The following is a 22070-nucleotide window of genomic DNA, read 5'->3' as shown; positions in this document are numbered from 1 at the left end:
AAGAGTGGAGCCCATTGTGAGTACAAAAATCCTCAGACGTAGTTTCTATGTACTCGCCCGACAACTGCTAACACAGCTATAGGCGTGGGCCCCGCAACATGCTGCTTCACTGAATTTTTTGTGAACTATTGCAATCAACGGTGCATACTGATTATGGATTTTGTTACTTTTAAATTGTTAGAGATCAACGGTTTCAATTATATAAACCTTAAATTTCGGATTTATTGTGTAAAGACTCTCATTAGAGACAATATATTTCTTTAGGAACAAAAATTTGCAGCAAATTACACATTATTTTTGTCTCACATATTCTCTTCGTGTTGAAAAATTTAAAAACAGAAGGAAAACAAAAACTGACCGCTCAAAATGCCGATTTCCGGTTTTCCAGTACAGACAGGAGAGAGAGAGAGATAGACGGTGACACACCCACTCTCACTCACTGACAGTAAATATCGCGCGCTCTCTCTCTCTCTCTGTCTTCTGTGCCCACAGAGGTTGCAGCTGTCTCCAGCCCAATCCCCACTCCATTTCTCACTCTCAACTTTATATACCCCCTCTCCTCCCTTCCCCTCTCCAATTCTCCATCCCCCTCACCCCAACAATGCCGCTCACCAATTTCACCTTCCTCCTCCTCCTCCGCCTCCTCCTCCTCACCACCACCACCGTCTTCGCCAATGCCGCCGCCACTCCCTCCGTCCAAACCCTGAACACTCACGAGCTCTTCAACCCCAAGCTCCCTCCCCGCACCCTCTCCTCCAATAAGAAATTCGAAGGCTCCTCCAACCTCGTCGACCTCCGCTACCACATGGGCCCCGTCCTCTCCTCCTCCCCCATCAACATCTACCTCATCTGGTACGGCAAGTGGGCCGCGCCCCAGAAGCTCCTCATCACCGACTTCATCCACTCCATTTCCGCCGCTCCCTCCGCCTCCCCCTCCCCCTCCGTCGCCGAGTGGTGGCAAACTGTCTCCCTGTACACCGACCAGACCGGCGCCAACGTCTCACGCGCCGTCGTCGTCGCCGGCCAGTACTCCGACATGAAGTACTCCCAGGGGAATCACCTCACCCGCCTCTCAGTCCAGCAGGTCATCGCCTCCGCCGTCCGATCCGCCCCCTTCCCCGTCGATCACAAGCACGGCGTCTACCTAATCCTCACTTCCGAGGACGTCACCGTTCAGGACTTTTGTCGCGCCGTTTGTGGTTTCCATTACTTCACCTTCCCCTCCATGGTGGGCTACACTCTGCCATACGCCTGGATCGGAAACTCCGGCAAGCAGTGCCCGGAGGTCTGCGCCTACCCGTTCGCAGTCCCGGGGTACATGGGCGGTGGCGGGCCCGGGGCGCTGTCCCCGCCCAACAGGGACGTTGGCGTGGACGGGATGATCAGCGTGATTGGGCACGAGCTCGCTGAGCTCTCGTCCAACCCGCTGGTGAATGCGTGGTACGCAGGGGAGGACCCAACGGCGCCAACGGAGATTGGGGACTTGTGCGAAGGGTTGTACGGGACCGGTGGCGGCGGCGGTTACATTGGGCAGGTGATGAGGGATCGGGAAGGGAAGACGTTCAATGTGAATGGAAGCAAAGGGAGGAAGTTTTTGTTGCAGTGGATTTGGAGCCCTGTTTTGAAGGCCTGTGCTGGGCCTAATGCCTTGGACTAGATTAAATTTGAAAGAAAAAAAAAGATAGAAATTTGTATTATTTTGTTATAGATAGTTGGAGGTTGAGAGAATCTGGGTGGCGGTGGTGCTGCTGGTGGTTGGCGGTGGCGCTGCTGGTGGTTGGTGGTGGTGGTGCTGGTGGCAGTGGTGGGCGTGCTGGAGGATAAAGTAAGCTCCGCTTGAGCTTATAGTAATTTTCTTGAATTTTTTGTTTTGTATTGTGGTGGGTTAGTTAGGTTATTTCGAATTTTTATACCATATGTTCATATATGTTTATATCTATTTTTCTCCCATTTGAATGAAATTTGCATTGGCAATTTTGTTCACTCTTAATTTTTGTGAGGGTTCATGTCACTAATTTTATTTTTATTTAATTAAACATATATTTAAACCGATTCGAAATACGAATGAGAGATGCAAACTTGAATGTAAAAGTGAAATTCACTATTATTACCAATTTAACAATAAATTCGTGCACGCACTCTTAATTTATGGCATAAAGAAACGAGACAGCGGAGAGTAAGTGATATGATGCAAACATGCATGTAATGTGTGTTGATATCAATTTACGTATTATAAAAACGTTGATACATGTTGGAAAATTAGGTTTTTAAAAAATGGGTAAAAATGAATGACGATGTCATTATCAACACTAACAACTTGGACAAAGAATTAGGTCTTTTAAAATGTAGAGGTTAGTAGTAGATTTTTTAAAGCTTGTCAAAGTGAATGAAATGTAGCATTTAATTAAGCATTTTACTTAGATTTTGATACACAGAGGTGCACAGAGAGACAAAGCAGGAGAGTCCAAAATGTCATATTTCACGGTCGTCGTCGTCATCGTGCTGTCAAAGGCACTACTACTGTCATCATTTCAAATGGGTTTCTCACGTCTATATTTCAATACACAAGTTAAGAAAAATATAAAATAAAATTGTGATGAAATAATTTAATTTATAAAGTATTTGTTGAACATAAGTCCAAAAGTGTGATTAATTTGGTGGACGTAATCTTTGGATTATGCTAAGTCCCTACAAGATTATGCAAGTCAAACAATGCAAAAAGCTCTCTTTCAATATTAATCACCGTCGCCACCTACCTTACAAGCACTTTGACCATGTGATTTGATCCTCCTTTTGCAACAAGAAAATGCATGGCCGCATGCATATATGAAAACAGTCATTCATGTTAACTGTATCTGGACTCGTATTGAAAATATATCCCTATTAAACTTAAATTGGGTTATTTTTAACTACGTCTTTTGAAACTTTATTTTTATATGTACGCATAACTAACCATAATTTGTAGGTTAAGAGAAGTAAGTAGGGTAAGAGCCAAGGAATGTTGATTCTATAAACCCGACATTGCCAAAACTTCATTTTAATTTAAATATTTTGAATTCGGAAGGAGGAAGCCATGGATCTTATTATGAGTCATTTTATGATGGGGTTGGCAAATTTATTTCTATTCAAATTGTGTAATACTTGGTAGAAACTTGGACAATAGGCCACACTCATGACTAGATTTAGCAAACAAGTCGTGTTTGTTGTTTTTGTATTATATCTATTATAATAGATTTTGTCATGTGAAATTTGTTATTTTAATATATTCTCAACAGGTAACCTGATAACGACCGAACTTGTTAACAAATTGCCCCGAAATTTATTATTTTTGTGATGTATCATGTCTTGTCCTTGTTGTTTACGTATTATATCCGTTATCGTATCAGGTAACCTAATAACAATACGATTCATTTACAAGTGATCTAATAACAATCCAATTCATTAACAAATTAAATTAAAACAGTAAAATTTGTTATTTTTCGCATCCTGTTGTTAATGGATGGTGCAAAAAAAAATTCAGATCTATTCATGACCCAAAGTCCCAACTTTAATGGCGCGTTTATGATCTACAGCTAATATTGGGGACCACAAAAGTGGACATTAATATTGTTATTTGCGAAAGAGGGCCTTGGGGCTTGCAATTTTGCAAAGTCTTTGGAGTGGCTGCTTGCAAAAGAAAATAAAGAAGGATTTAGTTACAAAAATATGACAAGGGTCGGTCCAAAAGGTCCAAATGCCAAACTCTACTGCAGATGCCGGTGATAAACAACATTTCTTTTCCTTTTTTTTTTTTTTTCCATTGACAATAACTTTTCTTTCCTAGACACGCAATGCAAGTTGAAATATAGTCACATAGATCATGAACCAAATATACTTGGGACATGATTCTCAAAGAGTAGAAGTTTGAAATCTCTCAGCATAATGATTGTATTCCGTGTAAGAGGAGTGGTAGAATCAGTCGTTTGTGTATGAATAAATATTAAATACGAATAGTTTTGGGTTTGTCAATGAATGTATGCAAGATTGAATATTCTAACATATTTTTTTTTCTTCTAATCACTGCTATATATCTTGATTTGCGAAAACTTCTTATACGATGAGGTTGTGACACTATCATTCATAGATTTTGTTTGTTTTTCTTGAAAGGAAGTTATTGCCACTGGTCTAAAAATTCTTGCCTAAGTCCCATCTAGACGCCTAAATGCATAAACGCTAAACTCATGTTCGCCACCCAATTAACGTCTAATACATTTTAGAACCTTGGTCATTGTTACAGGTAACAAGTTAATTTCTTTTACCACCACATATATTAAGGTGCATTTTAATTAAAAGACATATAGAATCATAGATGGTGCTCCATTTATGGACTTTGGTAATTTAAATGAGCTAACGTGCTAAGATTATAATATGAGTGAGAGAGAGAGAGAGAGAGAGAGAGAGAGAGAGAGAGAGAGAGAGAGAGAGAGAGAGAGAGAGAGAGAGAGAGAGAGAGCTAGTTTGAAAGCTTTCAACTACACAGAAGAAATTGTACAATATAAACATACTACAGTTTTATTCCTTTTTTTGGCTCATCTATCAAATCAAATAATGTCTCACGTTTTTTAAATTAGCAACTAGGAATGTGTTTGTTGCATTAGACTATTTCAGACTGAATTAACTTTGAGAATTAAGCTGGATTGGCTTAGACTAGACTAAGTTAGACTAACTTATTGAAGCGTTTGGTGTAGTGTCGGACTAAGAACTAAAAATAATAACAAATTCTAATATTATATTATGTAATTAACTATAATTATTATTTTATATTATTAATTCAGGTTTATTATTATGTTATTCTTACTTTTGTCTATATTTTTCCTCTCTAGAAACCTCAGTAGTGCTTTCCTTTTTCTTTTCTGTTCATTTCCCTCACCCTTCATAAGTTTCTCTGTCCTAGTCTCTCTTTTTCTTTGTCCATCCCCCTTTTCATCTCCACGTTTTTCTTCCCATTTTTCTCGGTGCATCTCTCTTGTTTCTTTTTCTAATTTTTCTAACACGCAATTGGCAAATTAGAACCCATATCAGAGTTTGAGTCATATGGGTACTCATCGTTCTGCTTCTCCGGCGTCAATGATGAAGTTCTGCGATTAGGGAGTCTGGAGTGCATGTGTAATTAGAACGGCTCTTGTGCATGTGTGAATGGACGACTGCTGTGTGTTTCATACGCACAACGATTTTGTTTTTGTTTTTTTTTTGTTTTTTTGTTTTTATTTGGTATCGAATTTTGGATTTGGATTTGGTTTTTAGAATGGAAAGAGTGCATAATTTTTCTCCTTTTTTGTTTTCGAATTTTGAGGGATTTAGGTTTGAAAATGGTATATGAGAGGGGCGAAGCAGAGCAAAGTTGGTAAATGGGATATGGGTTTCGAATTTTGCGAGGAACAAGTAGGAAGAGGACACCGGCCGGGGGGGGGGGGGTGGGGTGGCGGCAGTGGCGAAGCAAGGAGTTGGTCTTAGCAATCCGGCCAATTTCGAGGGATCTCACTAAGACCCTCTAGCGAAGCCGTTAGTCTTGGTTAGTCGGGACGAGTCTCATTAAAGCTTGTCCCGGAGTGGAACAAACACGACACTGCATTCCCACTTAATCTAATCCAGTCTAATGAATGCTAGCGAGTGCAGACAAACGCACCCTAGGTGTTTTCGTCTTCTCGTTGCACGTACATACATGAAAAATTCCTTTTCATTATACATATTAGCTCATAGTATATCAACGATCAGATCTTGCGAAAAACGTATGAGCGATTAACAATATCATATTTTTTTGGTTCCTAAAATACTCAAATTTGTTCATATTTTACAATCCCTTGATTCCAATTTTTGTCGTAGCAAATAGTTCGATGTTGTGCATGTGAACTACCTCAATTATCGATTATGTAATGATGTTTGATATATCACTGTCTTGTCGATGATATTTGTGAAATATCTAAACCTCGCACCCCACTTATATGATCCACACGCCATGCCCCAAAGCAAAAGATGGTGGATCGTATTTTCTGCTGTCTGCTGGCATAATCAAGGAAATTCACATTAAAACATCCTTAACACAGCTTCTCCATGGTATCCTATCTTTACTTTGCTCAATTTTAGATGATCTTTAAAACGCTAAACTGTTAAATGATCACATGATAAATAAATAAAAAAATAGACGTTATTTTATGAGCGTTGCATGCAAGTTATTTTTCAAAGAAAGTATACTTAAGTTTGATAAACTTTTTCAAATTTAATATGGTTTCCTACCAACATCAGCGATATTGTACTCAACTTAACCAATTTAGAAAGATGTTGAATGTTTTGTTTACGTGGTGCAATACTATAAGAAATGCATGAAAAATTATTGCCACCTCCACTATTATTACTGCCCTAAAATCTCGAATCACCACGGTGTCTAGCAATGCATCACACATGTACTCCTTTCATCTTTTCACAAATTATTTTTTGTCTTTTTCTGATTATTAAAAAATTAACATAAAACATTAACATGATTTAACTACACATCATTCAAATAAGAAAAGAGAAAAAGACTAAAAGGAGAGATAATTCTATTCCAAAGCAGTTAGCTAGTTATAGCGTCCAGCTCCTACGACTGGTGCGGCTGCCCGAATCCGTGCCCTGGTGGCGTCTCTTGCAAGCAAGTACCAGCTTAAGAAATCGCATATGTTGTCAGACTTTCAAATATCATATTTGGATATGTTTTCTAACGAGATTACAAAATATATGTAAGAGATCATATAATTTCATTTTTTTTCGAATATTATATTTGGTTATGTTATCAAATTCTAAGTCAATAAAGTATGTTTAATGTTTTTTTTTTTTCAACTTTAATGAAATTTTTTGGTACCGTTCACTTTAATAAAAAACTGCATTTTTACACTAAAAATCAATTATAGTACTATTTATTTTACCTTTTATTTTGTCTTTATCGTTAAAACTTAAATTTTTCAAATCATTTTTATTAGTTTTCCTTTATTTTTTCCCTCTTTCTTCCTCCCTCCTCACAATCACAATTATTAATATTATCTATATTATTGATATTGTTAATAATTCAAATTTACACGAGGCCCTCACATAATCGAAGAAACCCCATCAAATTAATGGGGTTGAATCTAATTTGGAAGATTATAATGTCAAACATCAAGGGTGAAAATTGGTTTTCAATCAAGAAAAAAAAGTTTTTGCCGTGCATGATCCTCTCTTTGAACAATAGATTAGAAAATCGAGAAACAAAAATAAACAAATAATTTAGAATGCAAAAATCAGTTTTCTTTCAAAATAACACTTGGCTTGTACAAACAGCTGCAAGAGGTGTCACCGTAATTTATCCAACTCATCACATGTTCAATTTAACCCCAAATTGTAGTCAGAACAATTAAGCACAAGAACTAATGTTACAAGGATCAAAGAGTAGAATCTTATAAGAGGTACAAGTTACAAACGGCAGAGCAGATGCTGCGGGATCTCGTGCTTATATTCTTCCTGTATGACCAAACAAGTGGTTATGATAACAAGGCATGAACCTGTGCTAAACCAGCCATAAATTGTTGAGAAGCAACATTGTTTCTTTCGAACCCGAAACACGGTAAGCCATTAAGTATCAGACTGATCTTGTATGATCAGATGAGGTCAGCAACGATTTCTGCAAATGATTGTAGAGTTACTAAGCCATAAACTCACCATTTGGGGCTCTTAGCGATCACGAGCGAAGATGTGTCGAAGTGAAAGCCCCTGGGCTTATTGAACGTAAATCTGTGCATGAGCCTATGCAAACAGGGTTAAAAGCGGTAGATAGCCTGGTTCCTGTAGGCCGAGTTCAACGGTTAAATCGTTCACGTACTGAACCCTGAATCGATCCGATTAGTTACTGTTCCTTCTTTCCATGCTTCATTCCAGACATCTCTCATGGTAACCAACTTCTCCATAGGTAACTGGATTTACCAATGGAGGGGCTTTCTGGAGGATAAATGTGAGGCAGCTGGCTTTCTTCCTCAACTTTAACCGTGTTTGTTAGTTTTTCATTTTCTTTTACTGGGAGATCATTGCCATCGGGTTCGTTGGTTCTAATATGTATCAGTGTCGGCTTCCAGGTTCCGATCATAGGACTGATATGTTACTGTATCAAGGCAAACAAGCTGGAACAACAAGATTTCTTACCTTCGGCCAAGGAGAGTCTAGCTTTGCATTTGACAAGACATGAATCCCATGCGAGACCTCAGTAACAAAACATTTGTCCTCATTTGGTCTGTTGGTTACATAAGCCATGGTCCTAGAACAAAGATCGGCCAATATCAGGTTTAATCCGTTGTACTGATCCGCCTCCTCCACAACTTCCTTGGGGAACACTACTACAAAAGGACCTAATAGTGTCAGTTGTTGCGTCGGTTTAATATTATATAGTGGCGAAAAAGAGATTTGCGACACTCACTGAAGATGACGTCGTATTTACTGTCGCTTATAAGCGTCGTAAAATTTCTATGTCGCTTTTAAACCGACGTAAAAATTTAGTGTCACTTATAACCGACATATATTTTAATATTTTTAAGTACTGGCGTCGCTTTAAATAAAATAGTGTCGCTTTTAAGCGACATAAACTATGGGTGTCGCTTCTAGGCGACACTAATTCTTTGTTTTTAATATTTTAAATCCTGCGTCGGTTTTGAGCGACATATATTTTGAAAACCAGTGTCGGTTGTAAGCGACACATTGATGGTCTTTATATGATCTCCCCCGTGTTTTCTTTTTCTTCTCTTGCACTTTTCTTATTCGTTCTTCCAATTTTTACAAAGTCTCCCGTGTTCTCTCTCTTTCAGCTTTCTCCTTTGGTTTTCAAACTTCATTTGTTCCTCTTCACAACAGTAAGTTTTTCTTGCTTATAATATTTTTATTTTCTCCTCTTATGTTTAATTTTTAGTTACAATTTATTTTTGTAGGAAATTTATTTGAGCTGGTTGAGTACATAAAGAATTGTTGACGTCGAAATTCTTCAACAAATCAGGTTTGTATCACTAACTTCTTTAATTTTTAAATTGTATAATACACAAGTTTATTTATTTAAAAATTATAATTTAAGCACTTAGATAAAATTCTACTATTTTTGTTAAATTAATAAAAATTTAGTCGAATTAATTAATTTTGTCACTCTAATTGTTATTTTAATATGTTGTTATTTTGATAATTTTTTTTTGTTATTTACTAGAATGGATTAGATGAACATAATTTGAATTGTTATGAGAAAATGGAATGAATAATATTTATAAGCATTTATGTTAAATTAACAATATTAAATATAACATAAACTTATAATATTGAGTAATATAAGAATATATTATGTTAATTTTTTTTTTGCACTCTAATTGTTATTTTAATTTTTTGTTATTTTGATAATTTTTTGTTGTTATTTACTAGAATGGATTATATGAACATAATTTGAATTGTTATGAGAAAATGGAATGAATAATATTTATAAGCATTTATGTTAAATTAACAATATTAAATATAACATAAACTTATAATATTGAGTAATATAAGAATATATTATGTTAATTTTTTTTTTTTTGCACTCTAATTGTTATTTTAATTTGTTGTTATTTTGATAATTTTTTGTTGTTATTTACTAGAATGGATTAGATGAACATAATTTGAATTGTTATGAGAAAATGGAATGAATAATATTTATAAGCATTTATGTTAAATTAACAATATTAAATATAACATAAACTTATAATATTGAGTAATATAAGAATATATTATGTTAATTTTTTTTTGCACTCTAATTGTTATTTTAATTTGTTGTTATTTTGATAATTTTTTGTTGTTATTTACTAGAATGGATTAGATGAACATTATTTGAATTGTTATGAGAAAACGGAATGAATAATATTTATAAGCATTTATGTTAAATTAACAATATTAAATATAACATAAACTTATAATATTGAGTAATATAAGAATATATTATGTTAATTTTTTTTTTTTGCACTCTAATAAGAATATAACCTAAACTTATAATATTTAGGAATATAAGAATATAAGAATATAACCTTTCATAAGAATATAACCTAAACTTATAATATAAGAATATCCTTTCATATAAGAATATAACCTAAACTTATAATATTTAGGAATATAAGAATATATTAATTAATTTTTTTTGCACTCTAATTGTTATTTGAATTTGTTGTTATTTTGATAAGTTTGATAACTTTTGGTTGTTATTTATTAGAATGGATTAGATGAGCATAATTTTGATAACTTTTTGTTGTTATTTTAATTTGTTTTTACTATAATAGGTGTTGAAAATTAAAAGATTGCAATCGTGATAGAGTTCGAGGGGTGAAAGATAGAAATTGAAAATTTTGATAGTTATGCCTACATGATAGGAATTGAAAGATTGTAGGCATCTTAGTGTCAACGTAATATTTTACCTTCGTAAAGTGATAAAATATGGATAAGAGTTGGTTGACAATACCTCGAAATTTTGAAGCGTATACAACTGGAATTAATTTGTTTTTGGATCAAGCAGTTGCAAATGGTGTTGGTCCTGATAAGTTTAGATGTCCTTGCAAAAGATGTTGTAATCGATATACTTTTGTTAGGAACACCATTGTTGAATATCTCATATTGTATGATATGGATAAAGATTATAAAAACGCTTGTTGGCGACATCATGGCGAGCAAAACATTGGAGAGCAAAATGTGGGAATTGGAGAAGAAGAAACAGGAGATGAGGTGATTGGCATGCATGATTTTCTTAATGATGTATTTGTCCAACCATTAACAGAAGAAGGTGTTGGGCCATCTACTGAACCCCCTATTGGGGAAGGGCGTCCAGAAGAGGTGCAGACTTTTTTTAAGTTGCTTGAAGAGGCAGATCAAGATTTGTGGCCAGGTTGTAAGGAGTTTAAGAAATTGGAAGCAGTTGTAAGATTGTATCAGATCAAGTGTTTAGCGGGAATGCCTGACGAGATCTTCACCACTTTACTGGAGTTAATTAAAAGAATGTTGCCTGAAGGGGATTGTTTGCCTGAATCCTGATATAAGGCAAACAAACTTATAAATGACTTGGGGCTGTCGTATGTGAAAATTGATGCATGTCCCCATGATTGCATGATCTATTGGAAAGATACTTCAGATTTGACCGTGTGCTCAGTTTGTGGTAAATCAAGATATAAAATTACCAATGCAGAGGATAGCTCGAGGAAAAAGGTCGCAGCTAAGGTTATGTGGTATTTTCCTTTAAAACCACGATTGCAACGATTTTTTATGTCGAAGCATATGGCTGAACATATGAGATGGCATGCAATTGAATGTCCTAAGGATGAGTTTATGAGACATCCTTCAGATTCTCCCGCATGGAAGCATTTGGATAATTTATATCCGGATTTTGCGTTAGAAATTCGAAATGTCCGATTAGGGTTGGCCAGTGATGGATTTAATCCTTTTGGGAAAATGAGGAATGATCATAGCACATGGCCTGTGGTGCTTTCTGTTTATAATTTGCCACCTTGGATGTGCATGAAGCAACCAAATTTGTTATTGTTTTGCATTTTAATTATAACATGTTTATAGTTATTCTGTCAATTTTTATCTTCATACTTATTACAGATGAATTCAAGATATGATGCTAATGACACATTGATATCTCAAGACTTGCATTGGCTAGCTAATTATCCTAGTAGGGTTGTGAGTAGATACAAAAGTCACATTGTTCATGGATTTAGATTTCGTATAAAATCTGTGGATGATAAACATAAGAATCAAAATTGTGGTGTCTTTGTACCTGCAAATGTTCCTGGAGCAATTGGGCAAGTAAATTGCTATGGCAGAGTTGTAGATATGTTCGAGGTCAAATATTGCGGTCCTACTGAAGCAAGAGATAGGGGTCGAGCTGTGATGTTATTTAAGTGCGAATGGGTTAATAGTGAAAGTCCACGAGGAATGAAAACTGATCAGTATGGATTTACTATGGTGAATTTCAATCAATTGGGATTTAAAGAGGATCCTTTCATACTAGCATCACAAGCATTACAGGCATTTTACGTGGAGGACACGATTGAAAAAGATTGGCACGTAGTTGTTCGAACTCAGCCAAGAGATTTATTTGACGTATTAGAGGATAGTGATGCTATTGATGATTATGCCACGCCGAACTTGGATGATCGAATTCTTGATAATGAAAATTTCCATACAAGGGTTGGCGTGGAAGAGACTCCCTTTCTTGAATCATTAGCGTTGCCTACCGGGTTCGTTAATCATGCCAATACCGACGAAGAGCTAACAGATGATGACAGGGAATAAATATATTAATTATTTTTTGTATTAATTAGACTTTGTTTTATTTTGTATGCTATGATATCGTATCATAACATATAATCCTTTTGGCTTTGTTTTATTCTGTTTTTTTTTATTATTCTGTTTTATTATGTTCATCTAATTAGACTTTGTTTTATTCTGTTTTTTTTTTTTTTCCTTGTTTTCTGTCGCTTTTAACCGACGCAATATGATGTGTCAGACTTGGCGTCGGTTTTAACCGACGCAACCCTAGCCTATTTCGACGCAATACGACATGTGTGTCAGCCTTGGCGTCGGTTTTAACCGACGCAATCCTAGCCTATTTCGACGCAATACGACATGTGTGTCAGCCTTGGCATTGGTTTTAACCGACGCAACCCTAGCCTATTTCGACGCAATATGAGACTATTTCGACGCAAGGTACTTGTTGTCAATCATATGTATTACCCCTAATAATAATAATTATATATAATTATTTTTTATTATTTGCAGTTTTATACCCCTAATAATAATAATTATATATTAATTTAACTGTTTTACACCCCTAAAAACTATAATAATTATATATAATTATATATTAATTTAACTGTTTTACACCCCTATATGAATACAAAGAATGTTTTACTGACACACCCCGACCGAGATCAGGGCGTGCTGGCCGTCACACGAAGGTGACGTAACCATGTGCGCGTGCGGAAGCTAATAAGAAGGTAATATAAAAGTACGAATAAATAAAAACCTAAAAGCATACAAAGTACTAGTGTATGTGAGACACAATTCAGAGCAATTCTACAACAGTCCAAAAGGAAAAGATACGATGTATTTACACCCGAAGGTGACCCTACAATGGTGAGTGTCTGTCAGAAATGCCGGGACGCCCTCTGGGATAAACCACTGAACTTGCTAGACCACTAGAACCTGGAGGGGCGCAAAAACAAAAGCGTGAGTGGGCAAAAACAAAGCTCTTTGAAAACTCTTTAGCAAAATACATTCTAACCCCTCGCCGTAAAACCTGTATACTTCCCAGAAAATGAACATATATACGTATGTATAGGTATGTCAATCATGCTCCACATATGCCATTCATGCTTGAGAATATGACACAACAGAATCTCATAATCAAATGTAAATGCTCAAGCGTAATTCACATCAATCACATATAAACTGGCAGCCGGGAGTCACTTAACGTGACCTGTACGGCTGCATATAGAGCTCCAAACTCAACTCAATATCTGAATCTGCACACGAGTCGGAACCACCTAACGTGGTCTGTACGACAAGACTGGGTGTAATATATATACGCTCTAGTGCTACGATCACGTGAAGACTATGCGAATAATCGCGGTCACCTACGAGTCGGAACCACCTAATGTGGTCTGTACGACAAGGCTTGCACCTAACTTGGATCCAAGACGAGCGTGTGGTGCGGGTGAACATCACGTGAAGGACTATGCCCTGGCCCTGGGCGGGAGCACTAACACCGGGGTGCAGATTATGAGCTCTCTAAACATCTCAAACTACCATTGCATAACAACATACGTACCACTTACCTGGCACTTACCTGTGCGTCCACAGCACCAAATACACATTTATAACTGTATGCCGTTACTAATGCATGTAATGATGCATAAGTATTAATAATAAAATGTATGGCATAAAACAATAACCTTTTCTATTTAATTTCTGGGAATTAATATGTATATAGGTATGTACGGAAAACAAAAGCCCACTCACTGGTAATTAGAAGGGTCGTAGCCCCCCTGCCTCGAATGTGAACGTTCGTCCTCGGGAAACGAATCACCTATACGCAACAAAGTTACGAAAACATTAATTTAAAAGCACCTAAGCAACTTCTCGTAATAACTTCTCATACATTGCTCAAATTGGACAATTGAATATACCAACGTGATCTACACAACCTCAGGATCACACCCATATTTTTAAAATAATTTTTGGACCACGCACGCGCCCCCACGCGCCTGAACAGTCACTGACCCACGCGCCCCCACGCGCAGTCACGTGCACTGCACACTGACGGCGTCAACTGACGCCGTCAGGAATATTCCGTTAACCTGACGGAATATTCCCTAACTGACGCCGTCACTGCCGTTAGGAATATTCCGTTAAACTTAATGGAATATTCCCCTTCCTTCTCCGGCCAGTCGCCGTCGCCGTCGCCGGCGCCGTCGCCGGAAAACTGGGAAAATTTCAAACCTTGTTTTCTCCTTCGTTTTTCAACCAAATTTCACGTTCTTTATACCAAAATGAAGCCTAGGACTAGTAGAACAACGTTAGACTAGTTTTAAGGCCTAAAAACTATGAAATCTCACCTGTCTTCAAGGTCAAAACTCGGCCAACTTTGCACAGGACGATCGTGACGTCCAAATTCACCCAACGAACCACTCCCAAGCTCCTTGGGACCTCACAAACACATCTACAAGCTTAGAAATTCCAAAAACACACTAGTTTAGGTTTGCATGAACAGTGCAATAATCGGACCTCGTTGAAACTACGTGAAAACGTTCGAATTCTTACCTGGAATTGGTATGGTTGTGCTCCTCACAACCTCACGAGTTCAATGGTGTAATTGGTTCCTGGATTGGTGAAGGTTTGAGTATATGTGTGTGTTATCTGTGTGTAGAAGAAGAAGAAGAAGAAGAGAGGAAATGGACTCGGGGAGAGAGAGAGAGAGAGAGAGAAGACAGAGTGAGGGAATGAGGGAGGGAATCCCGGGAAAGTGAGGGTGATGTGTGAGTGTGTGTGTGGTCCTACAACACAACACTACACAAAACTACACGTAAACGAATAGATTAGGGGTAAAATCGTAATTTCCAAATGTACGTTTCGGGACGGGCTGTTACATTTACACCCTAATAATAATAATTATATATAATTATTTTTTATTATTTGCAGTTTTATACCCCTAATAATAATTATTATATATTAATTTAACTGTTTTACACCCCTAAAAACTATAATAATTATATATTAATTTAACTGTTTTACACCCCTATATGAATACAAAGAATGTTTTACACCCTAATAATAATAATTATATATAATTATTTTTTATTATTTGCAGTTTTATACCCCTAATAATAATAATTATATATTAATTTAACTGTTTTACACCCCTAAAAACTATAATAATTATATAAAAATATTGAAGTGTATTACAAACTATGGATTAGATAGTGAACCCAAAAACCAAATATAACCAATAAGCACAAGTTCCATCATTAGTAAAAACCGATCGATTCATTGATTTTCGTATGAGTGATACAAGTATTGGTATACACAAGTAACATGAGGAGATAAGCCTCCAGGATATTGGTATACACAAGTAACATGAGGAAAGTACCTGTAAATTCAAAACCAAATTTATATAATAATAAAATAAAAATTTGAAAGGAAAAAAAAAAATCAACCTTAGAACATTAGGAGAAAAACGGCGGAATGAGTTTTGGCGGAATGGATCTCTTGGGTTCTTGAATTTAGGTGGTGGACAACAAGCGACATGGAGATGAGCCCATGGACCGCGACAAAGTGATGGAGAGAGGGGTTTGTTTTCTGGGTAAATAAATGTGGGTATGACATGCCTGTTGGGTCACGGTGGTGTGAAAGAAACGAGCAATCTGAAAGGCAGAGAGAAAGAAAGGGGAAAGTGAAGTGGGATGGTCTAGAATTTCACTTGTTTGATATTTCATTCTAGCACTATAATTTCCCACTGTCCATTTTTTATTAGGTGTGGAGTGGGAAGGTTTGGGCGCGAAGTTTGAAATCATTATTTACAATGTATGATTCGTGCCATAAAAGGTAGGGACCTAAATATATATAAAATTCACTTTACAACATAACACAATGCCTTAAAAGAGAAGGAAAGTACGTCGTGTAAATTGTTAAATACGACACACAATGTTTACGCCGTAAATATTTTTATTTAATGACTTGCACAAAAGTGATGCCGTGAATGCTAGATTATGTGCAAGTATTATGACATGAACTTTACGAATGTTGTGAATAATATCATTTAAGGCATGCTAGTATTGTACGCCATAAATTTCAAGTCGTAAAACACCCAAACTGTTAATTAATTGACTTGATTAAAAACTGATACAACAAGTATTTTATGATCAGTGGAGTTCTATAAGGTAAACATGTGCTTTAGGTAGACATCTTATCTTACATATATCTTATAAAATAATTAACAATAACATAATTAGTACAAATGAATAGGCTGCGTTTCCTGAATGTTACATTGCACTTGATCAATATACGCACGCCTTTATAACATGCATGTAATAATATGTCTCGAGATATGCAGACAACGATTAAACTGGTTTTATAATGTTCCATGCATCACCCACTCCGAGTATGTTTCATTTGCCCTCTTTAATTAGTCATGATCAAGTACATTTCCTCATTGCATGTGCTACCTTCCAGTTTCGATCAAGGCTTCAACAATCACTATATATATATATATTAGTTATTATCAACTATATTAATTACAATGGCAACCGTAATTTAAATAGGAGGTTTCTTTGGGAAGCTCCAAAAGCAATGGATCAACGTTATATACGTCGTTGCAAGTATTTTTTTTTTTTTTTTTTTTTTTTTTTTTTTTTTGTTTTTAACTTTCTAATACTAGGGACAATTCTTTAGATTATCAAACACACTATTTCATGTGTGCCGAATATTCAAGCTTAAGACCTTGACAATTTAACAAGATAACATGAAGCACATGTGTTAGTGTACATAGGAGAATCTGATTAGGATTCCAAGTCTTCTTGGGTTAGATTTTTCGTATTCCCTATGAACTTAGTTTACTTGTACGCCAAGTCACTATTATGCTCTAATATTATGAATAAAGTTGAAGCGATAAGTAACAAGAGAGTGACTCAACTCTTCTAAGCTTTCTAGGGTAATTAACTTTCCGATGTGGAGCAACTCTACATATCACCACACTTCCAACTTTGATTTGGGTTCAATGGTGCTTAATCCATTCTAGTAAATAACAACCAAATGTTATCAAAGTTATCAAAATAACAACAAATTAAAATAACAATTAGAGTGCAAAAAAAATTAATTTAACATAATATATTCTTATATTCCTAAATATTATAAGTTTAGGTTATATTTAATATTGTTAATTTAACATAAATGCTTATAAATATTATTCATTCCATTTTCTCATAACAACTCAAATTATGTTCATCTAATCCATTCTAGTAAATAACAACAGAAAATTATCAAAATAACAACAAATTAAAATAACAATTACAGTGCAAAAAAAATTGATTCAACTTAATAAATTTATTTATTAAAATATTATATGAGATAACATAACTAATTATTTTTTAATTTTGGATTAAACTTTTTTATTTTTTTTTGTTTTTGTTTTTATCCTTGTTCCTTTGTTTTTTTATGATGGGCGGGAGGTTTCCCGGTTTTTTTTGCTGGGGAATGGGTTGGAAGATTTTGTCAGTCATTGGCATGTCAACTCATGCTTATACTGGTTTTAATCGATGCAAAATTATACATTTTCGAGACTAATTTTCTGTCAAACACAATTCATAGATCGACGCAAATTTTTTCATATTTCGACACAAACCTGCTCTTATTTCGACGTTATGAAAACCTGTCAGGCTAGTGTCGGTTAAAACCGACGCAATGTGACCTTATTTCGACGCAAAGTGACCTATGACTGAAAACTATGTCAGGTTTGCAGTCAAAACTATGTCAGGCTATAATATAGGTCGAATCAGATATAGTGGCGGTTTTAAGCGACACAAACCTATGCTTATTTCGACGCTATGCAAACTAACGTCGGTTTTAAACGATGCACTAGGCCATTATTTCGACGTTATGCAAGATAACGTCAGTTTAAACCGACGCAATACCCTTGCACTGACAAGTATAGCAGGCTTTCTGTCAAAAGTGCAGGCTTTCTGTCAGTCAGGTTACGTGTGGCGAGGTTTAGTCAGTCATTGTGTCGGTTTTAAGCGACGTAATGTGCTCATATTTCGACGCTAAGTTTTTATCCATATTTAATCTTCTTTGTCTCCCTTCACTTCCGTATTCCACTTCTGTCTCTCGTCTCTATCCCCCATTTCTGGCTTCCTCTTTCCCCCATTTCAGCCATATTCCTTCTCCTTCCATTAAGTTTTGCAATGGATAATTCCCGTGAAGATCAACGTTCTGAGGAACTTCATTTGGAAGAGGACGAGGGTAATGCTAGTTCTTTTTTGAATTGTTATTAGTCTCAGTTTTTTTTTTTTTTTTTTTTTTTTTTGTGTGTTTGAACTATTATTATTGCTAATCTGAAAATATACATTTGTTTCCTGGTTTTTAATTGTGTGTTTGTATTAACAAGGTACATCTCAACGGAGGCGTGGACCCTCAATTCCTAAATGGACAAAACAACTTTGTTCGTTTGATTCGTCCGGAAAATGCATTAGTGATAATGCTAGTGCTTTTTCTAAACATGTAGCAGCGGAGGTTAGGGACTATAGAAATCTGCCGTTGGAGAAAGATTGGCGTAAGGTTACGGAAGAAGATAAGGAAGCTTTCTGGAATAGAATAAAGGTATAGATGTTTTTATTTTTTAGTTGAAAATAGAAGAATAGGTCAATACTTGTAATAATAATTGACTAGCATGATTTTTTTTGTTTTTATGTATGTAGGGAAATATTTTTTTTGAAGATGCAGATATAGTAAAAATGCCTTTGATCCGTCATATGACGCTTAAGATTGCAGAGCATGCGCACAAAGAGTTTAGAAATAAGTTAAAAAAAAAAGTATTATACTAAAAGAGCAGAAGAGGTGCGCAGCGAGCCTCCTCCTGATGTGATTCCTGCCCAGTGGGATGATTTGTTGGCATATTGGAATAGAGACAAAACAAAGGTAAACCTTACACGATTTATTTCGTTATAACGTTAAAGTTGCCTAATATAATCTTCTTTTTTTTTTCGTTCGTTTTTTTTCAGGAGGTTGCTGAAAAAAATAAGATTAATCGGGGATTGAAATCAATGAACCATACTACTGGTACAAAATCCTTTGCAAGAGTGCGGGAAGAATATGTATGGATTGTACTTTTTGAATTAATGATTAATTTTAAATAATTATATTTATTTTTACTATGAGGTTTGCTTAAGTTGTTTGTATGAAATTTTATTTTTGATAAAGCGGAAGAAGCATGGGAAAGAAGCAGATCCTGTAACCTTTTTTCCTGAATGTCATACACGAAAAGATAAAACATGGATTGATGAAACATCGGAGCGTACAGGGGTAATTGATTTTTTCGTGTTTGTATTTGATTTTATTAGTATTTATTTCTATAGCTTATTTTTCTGTTGTACGATTGAATTTATGTTTTTAAAAATTGTAATGCAAGTCAACAATGGAGAGCAATCTGCAAACATTTATTTAATTGTTATCTAACGTCGGTTTAAGCGATATTTTATTTATTTAATTTTATTATAATGTCGATTAAAAGCGACAATAGGGATATTTTATTTATTTAATTTTATTGAGTATGCGTCGCTTTAAACCGACGCTGTGTTAGTGTCGCTTTAAAGCGACGCTGTGTAGTGGCGGATTAAGCCCAAAAAGCGACACTGAAGCCCTTTCGCGACGCTAGCAATAGTGTCGCTATTCCAATGCGACATTACATTGTTTAATGTCGGATTCGTGCCAAATTTCCGACAGAAATTTGATTTCTCGTCGGTTTTTCCTCTGCCGGTGATAGCATATATTGTAGTAGTGGAACTCCATGGGACTCTTTTTGCTCCGCAATCACAGAAAATTGCGATTATTATCCGAGGAAGTTTCTCATCTTGTCTCTAATAAAAGGGATTAGTCTGAGAGAAAATTAAAGTTTAGAATTTAGACTGGAAATCACCATGCTTAGAAGAAAACCAAGAAATATTGAATGATTGTTGAATTCACCAGAGAAAATCAGACAGAGAATTAAGATAAAAATAAGAAGAAGAGAACATAATTACCAACGAAAAAGAAATCAACGAAATTTCCTTTTCGATACTATCTGAAGAACTGGCTCGCAATTGAATCGCATGTCAGAGTTAAAGCTCGCGGTAGTACATTGCAGTAAAATCATTCAGCCTCCTCAAACAATAACATGAAAGGGAACGTAAAATTTAATTAATCATGTAAACAGAAACTGGTAGAGAGAGTAACTTTCTTCACTGCCAATCTAGAAAGTTTGGTGAAGGAAGTTGTAATTTCGGAATAATAGCAGCAGTGTACCAGCTCCATAACTTCATATAAGTTACTCAAGTTTTCACCTACACCTTAAATCTTGAACCTTTTTCAGTTGGGTGGTATTCATTTCCACAAACACATAAAAATGTACAAAGTAAAAATGAATGTAGATATGTGCGGATCACTCAGAGATTCTTTATGCAGGATGTTTCGAGAAAACCTTAGTTAAATTACTTTTATTCAACTTTGATCGATTTATTAATATTGTTGATCATTTAGGGCATAGAATCACCCTTTATAGTTTGGTTTTTGGTTTGCCGAAAGTATGATACTAAAATCTGAAAACGAATCAATTTTTAACCAATCTGAGACTCGAATCCTAAAGTTTAAGCTCTAAATGGCGTCTGTCTTTACATCCTGCCCGGAGAATAACCGGTGTATCACAAGCTAATTGGACCACCTACTTCAATGTTCCACCTAATTTCTTATGTATTATCTCCCAACCTACACACGGGAATTCAGCTTGCAATCCAATACACTAAAGCACCCAAAATCCCATCAATATATGCAAATAAAACTTCTTGCCAATAGTTGACAGAGTGGAAGATGCAAAACATATGAGAATTTAATACAACAATCACCTCCAAGAATCGAACCGGAAGGTCTCCTCAGCTCTTAGCTTGAGCAAGCTTTTGAACTTCTCTTGCATTTGGGATAAAAGCCACCTTGCCATCTCTGGTGCAAGCCGGCCACGTCCCACCTGCTAACCCATCTCTTCCTCCTACGATCTCTCCACCTTCCCACCATGCCAAAGGCTCTATTGGCCTCCAAAGACAAAAGCAATTAAAATTCAATCAGGAGACATAAATTAAGTACAACCCAGAAAAGCCATCCAAAAACCAAAACAAAAATTATCCTATTTGTAGTTTTAGCACGCTAACCCAATTGAATTACATCAACTAATCAGAAAACACAAGATTAAGATTAAGAACAACTCAGAAGTGCCATCCAAAAACAAAAACAAAAACAAGAACAATGTAAAAAACCCATCGTTCAGTTTTAGCTCTTTCACCGGAATGAATCGAATGAAATTAAATCTAAAAAACCAAAATTAAGAACAACTCAGAAGAGCCATCCAAAAACCAAACCAATTAACCAAAGAAACCCACTTATAGCTTTAACTTATTCAACCCAATGAATCAGATCAATCATCAAATTCCAAACAGAAAACAGAAAATTAAGAACAACCCAGAATTGCCACACGAACACAGCTATACACATTTGGTTGCCCTTTTATTCGATTTTTTCCCCACAATTTTTACTTTGTCTTTGCAGAATTCTTGGTTCCTCATCACTTCAACGTACAGTGATTCTGCATTGAAGGTCGGTCCATCGTGATCTCTCACTTTCACTCTCCTCGTTGTGAGTTGGGCCCACTGTATCGTGGGTCTCAGGAAATAGCTGCCCTCTTGACGGTAAGCTTTGCACTTTTTCAGGATTTTGCGTGGGATTGGCGGTAACGGTAAGGT

At 35.9% G+C, this 22070-nt stretch overlaps 1 protein-coding gene and 3 long non-coding RNA genes across 4 annotated transcripts; 3 read left to right on the top strand and 1 right to left on the bottom strand.

The window, feature by feature from the left end:
• Positions 1 to 365: 365 nt before the first annotated feature.
• On the top strand, positions 366 to 1983 carry LOC137727969 (protein EXORDIUM-like 5). The gene has a single exon (XM_068466831.2). It carries the CDS (start codon positions 602 to 604, stop codon positions 1655 to 1657), a length of 1056 nt encoding a protein of 351 aa, XP_068322932.2. The 5' UTR covers positions 366 to 601; the 3' UTR covers positions 1658 to 1983.
• A 5291-nt stretch (positions 1984 to 7274) lies between these two features.
• LOC148693648 (uncharacterized) lies at positions 7275 to 22045 on the bottom strand. Its single transcript, XR_015952049.1, has 3 exons — positions 21183 to 22045; positions 20090 to 20180; positions 7275 to 8372 (listed from the first exon to the last, which is right to left on the bottom strand). It is a non-coding gene; the product is annotated as an uncharacterized LOC148693648 (long non-coding RNA).
• Positions 8972 to 12421, top strand: LOC148693650 (uncharacterized). The gene is made up of 2 exons (XR_015952047.1): positions 8972 to 9025; positions 12222 to 12421. It is a non-coding gene; the product is annotated as an uncharacterized LOC148693650 (long non-coding RNA).
• LOC148693649 (uncharacterized) lies at positions 19036 to 19562 on the top strand. The gene is made up of 3 exons (XR_015952048.1): positions 19036 to 19224; positions 19308 to 19400; positions 19507 to 19562. It is a non-coding gene; the product is annotated as an uncharacterized LOC148693649 (long non-coding RNA).
• Positions 22046 to 22070: the final 25 nt, after the last annotated feature.

Source organism: Pyrus communis, chromosome 10, assembly GCF_041283825.1.
Source record: "Pyrus communis isolate YQ-2024b chromosome 10, ASM4128382v1, whole genome shotgun sequence".
NCBI classification, from domain to species: Eukaryota; Viridiplantae; Streptophyta; class Magnoliopsida; order Rosales; family Rosaceae; genus Pyrus; species Pyrus communis.
This window is presented reverse-complemented; position numbering and strand designations above follow the sequence as displayed.

What these genes read in the sequence shown, in the direction of transcription:
- LOC137727969 (XM_068466831.2), top strand. Translation starts at nt 602, where the DNA reads ATGCCGCTCACCAATTTCACCTTCCTCCTCCTCCTCCGCCTCCTCCTC.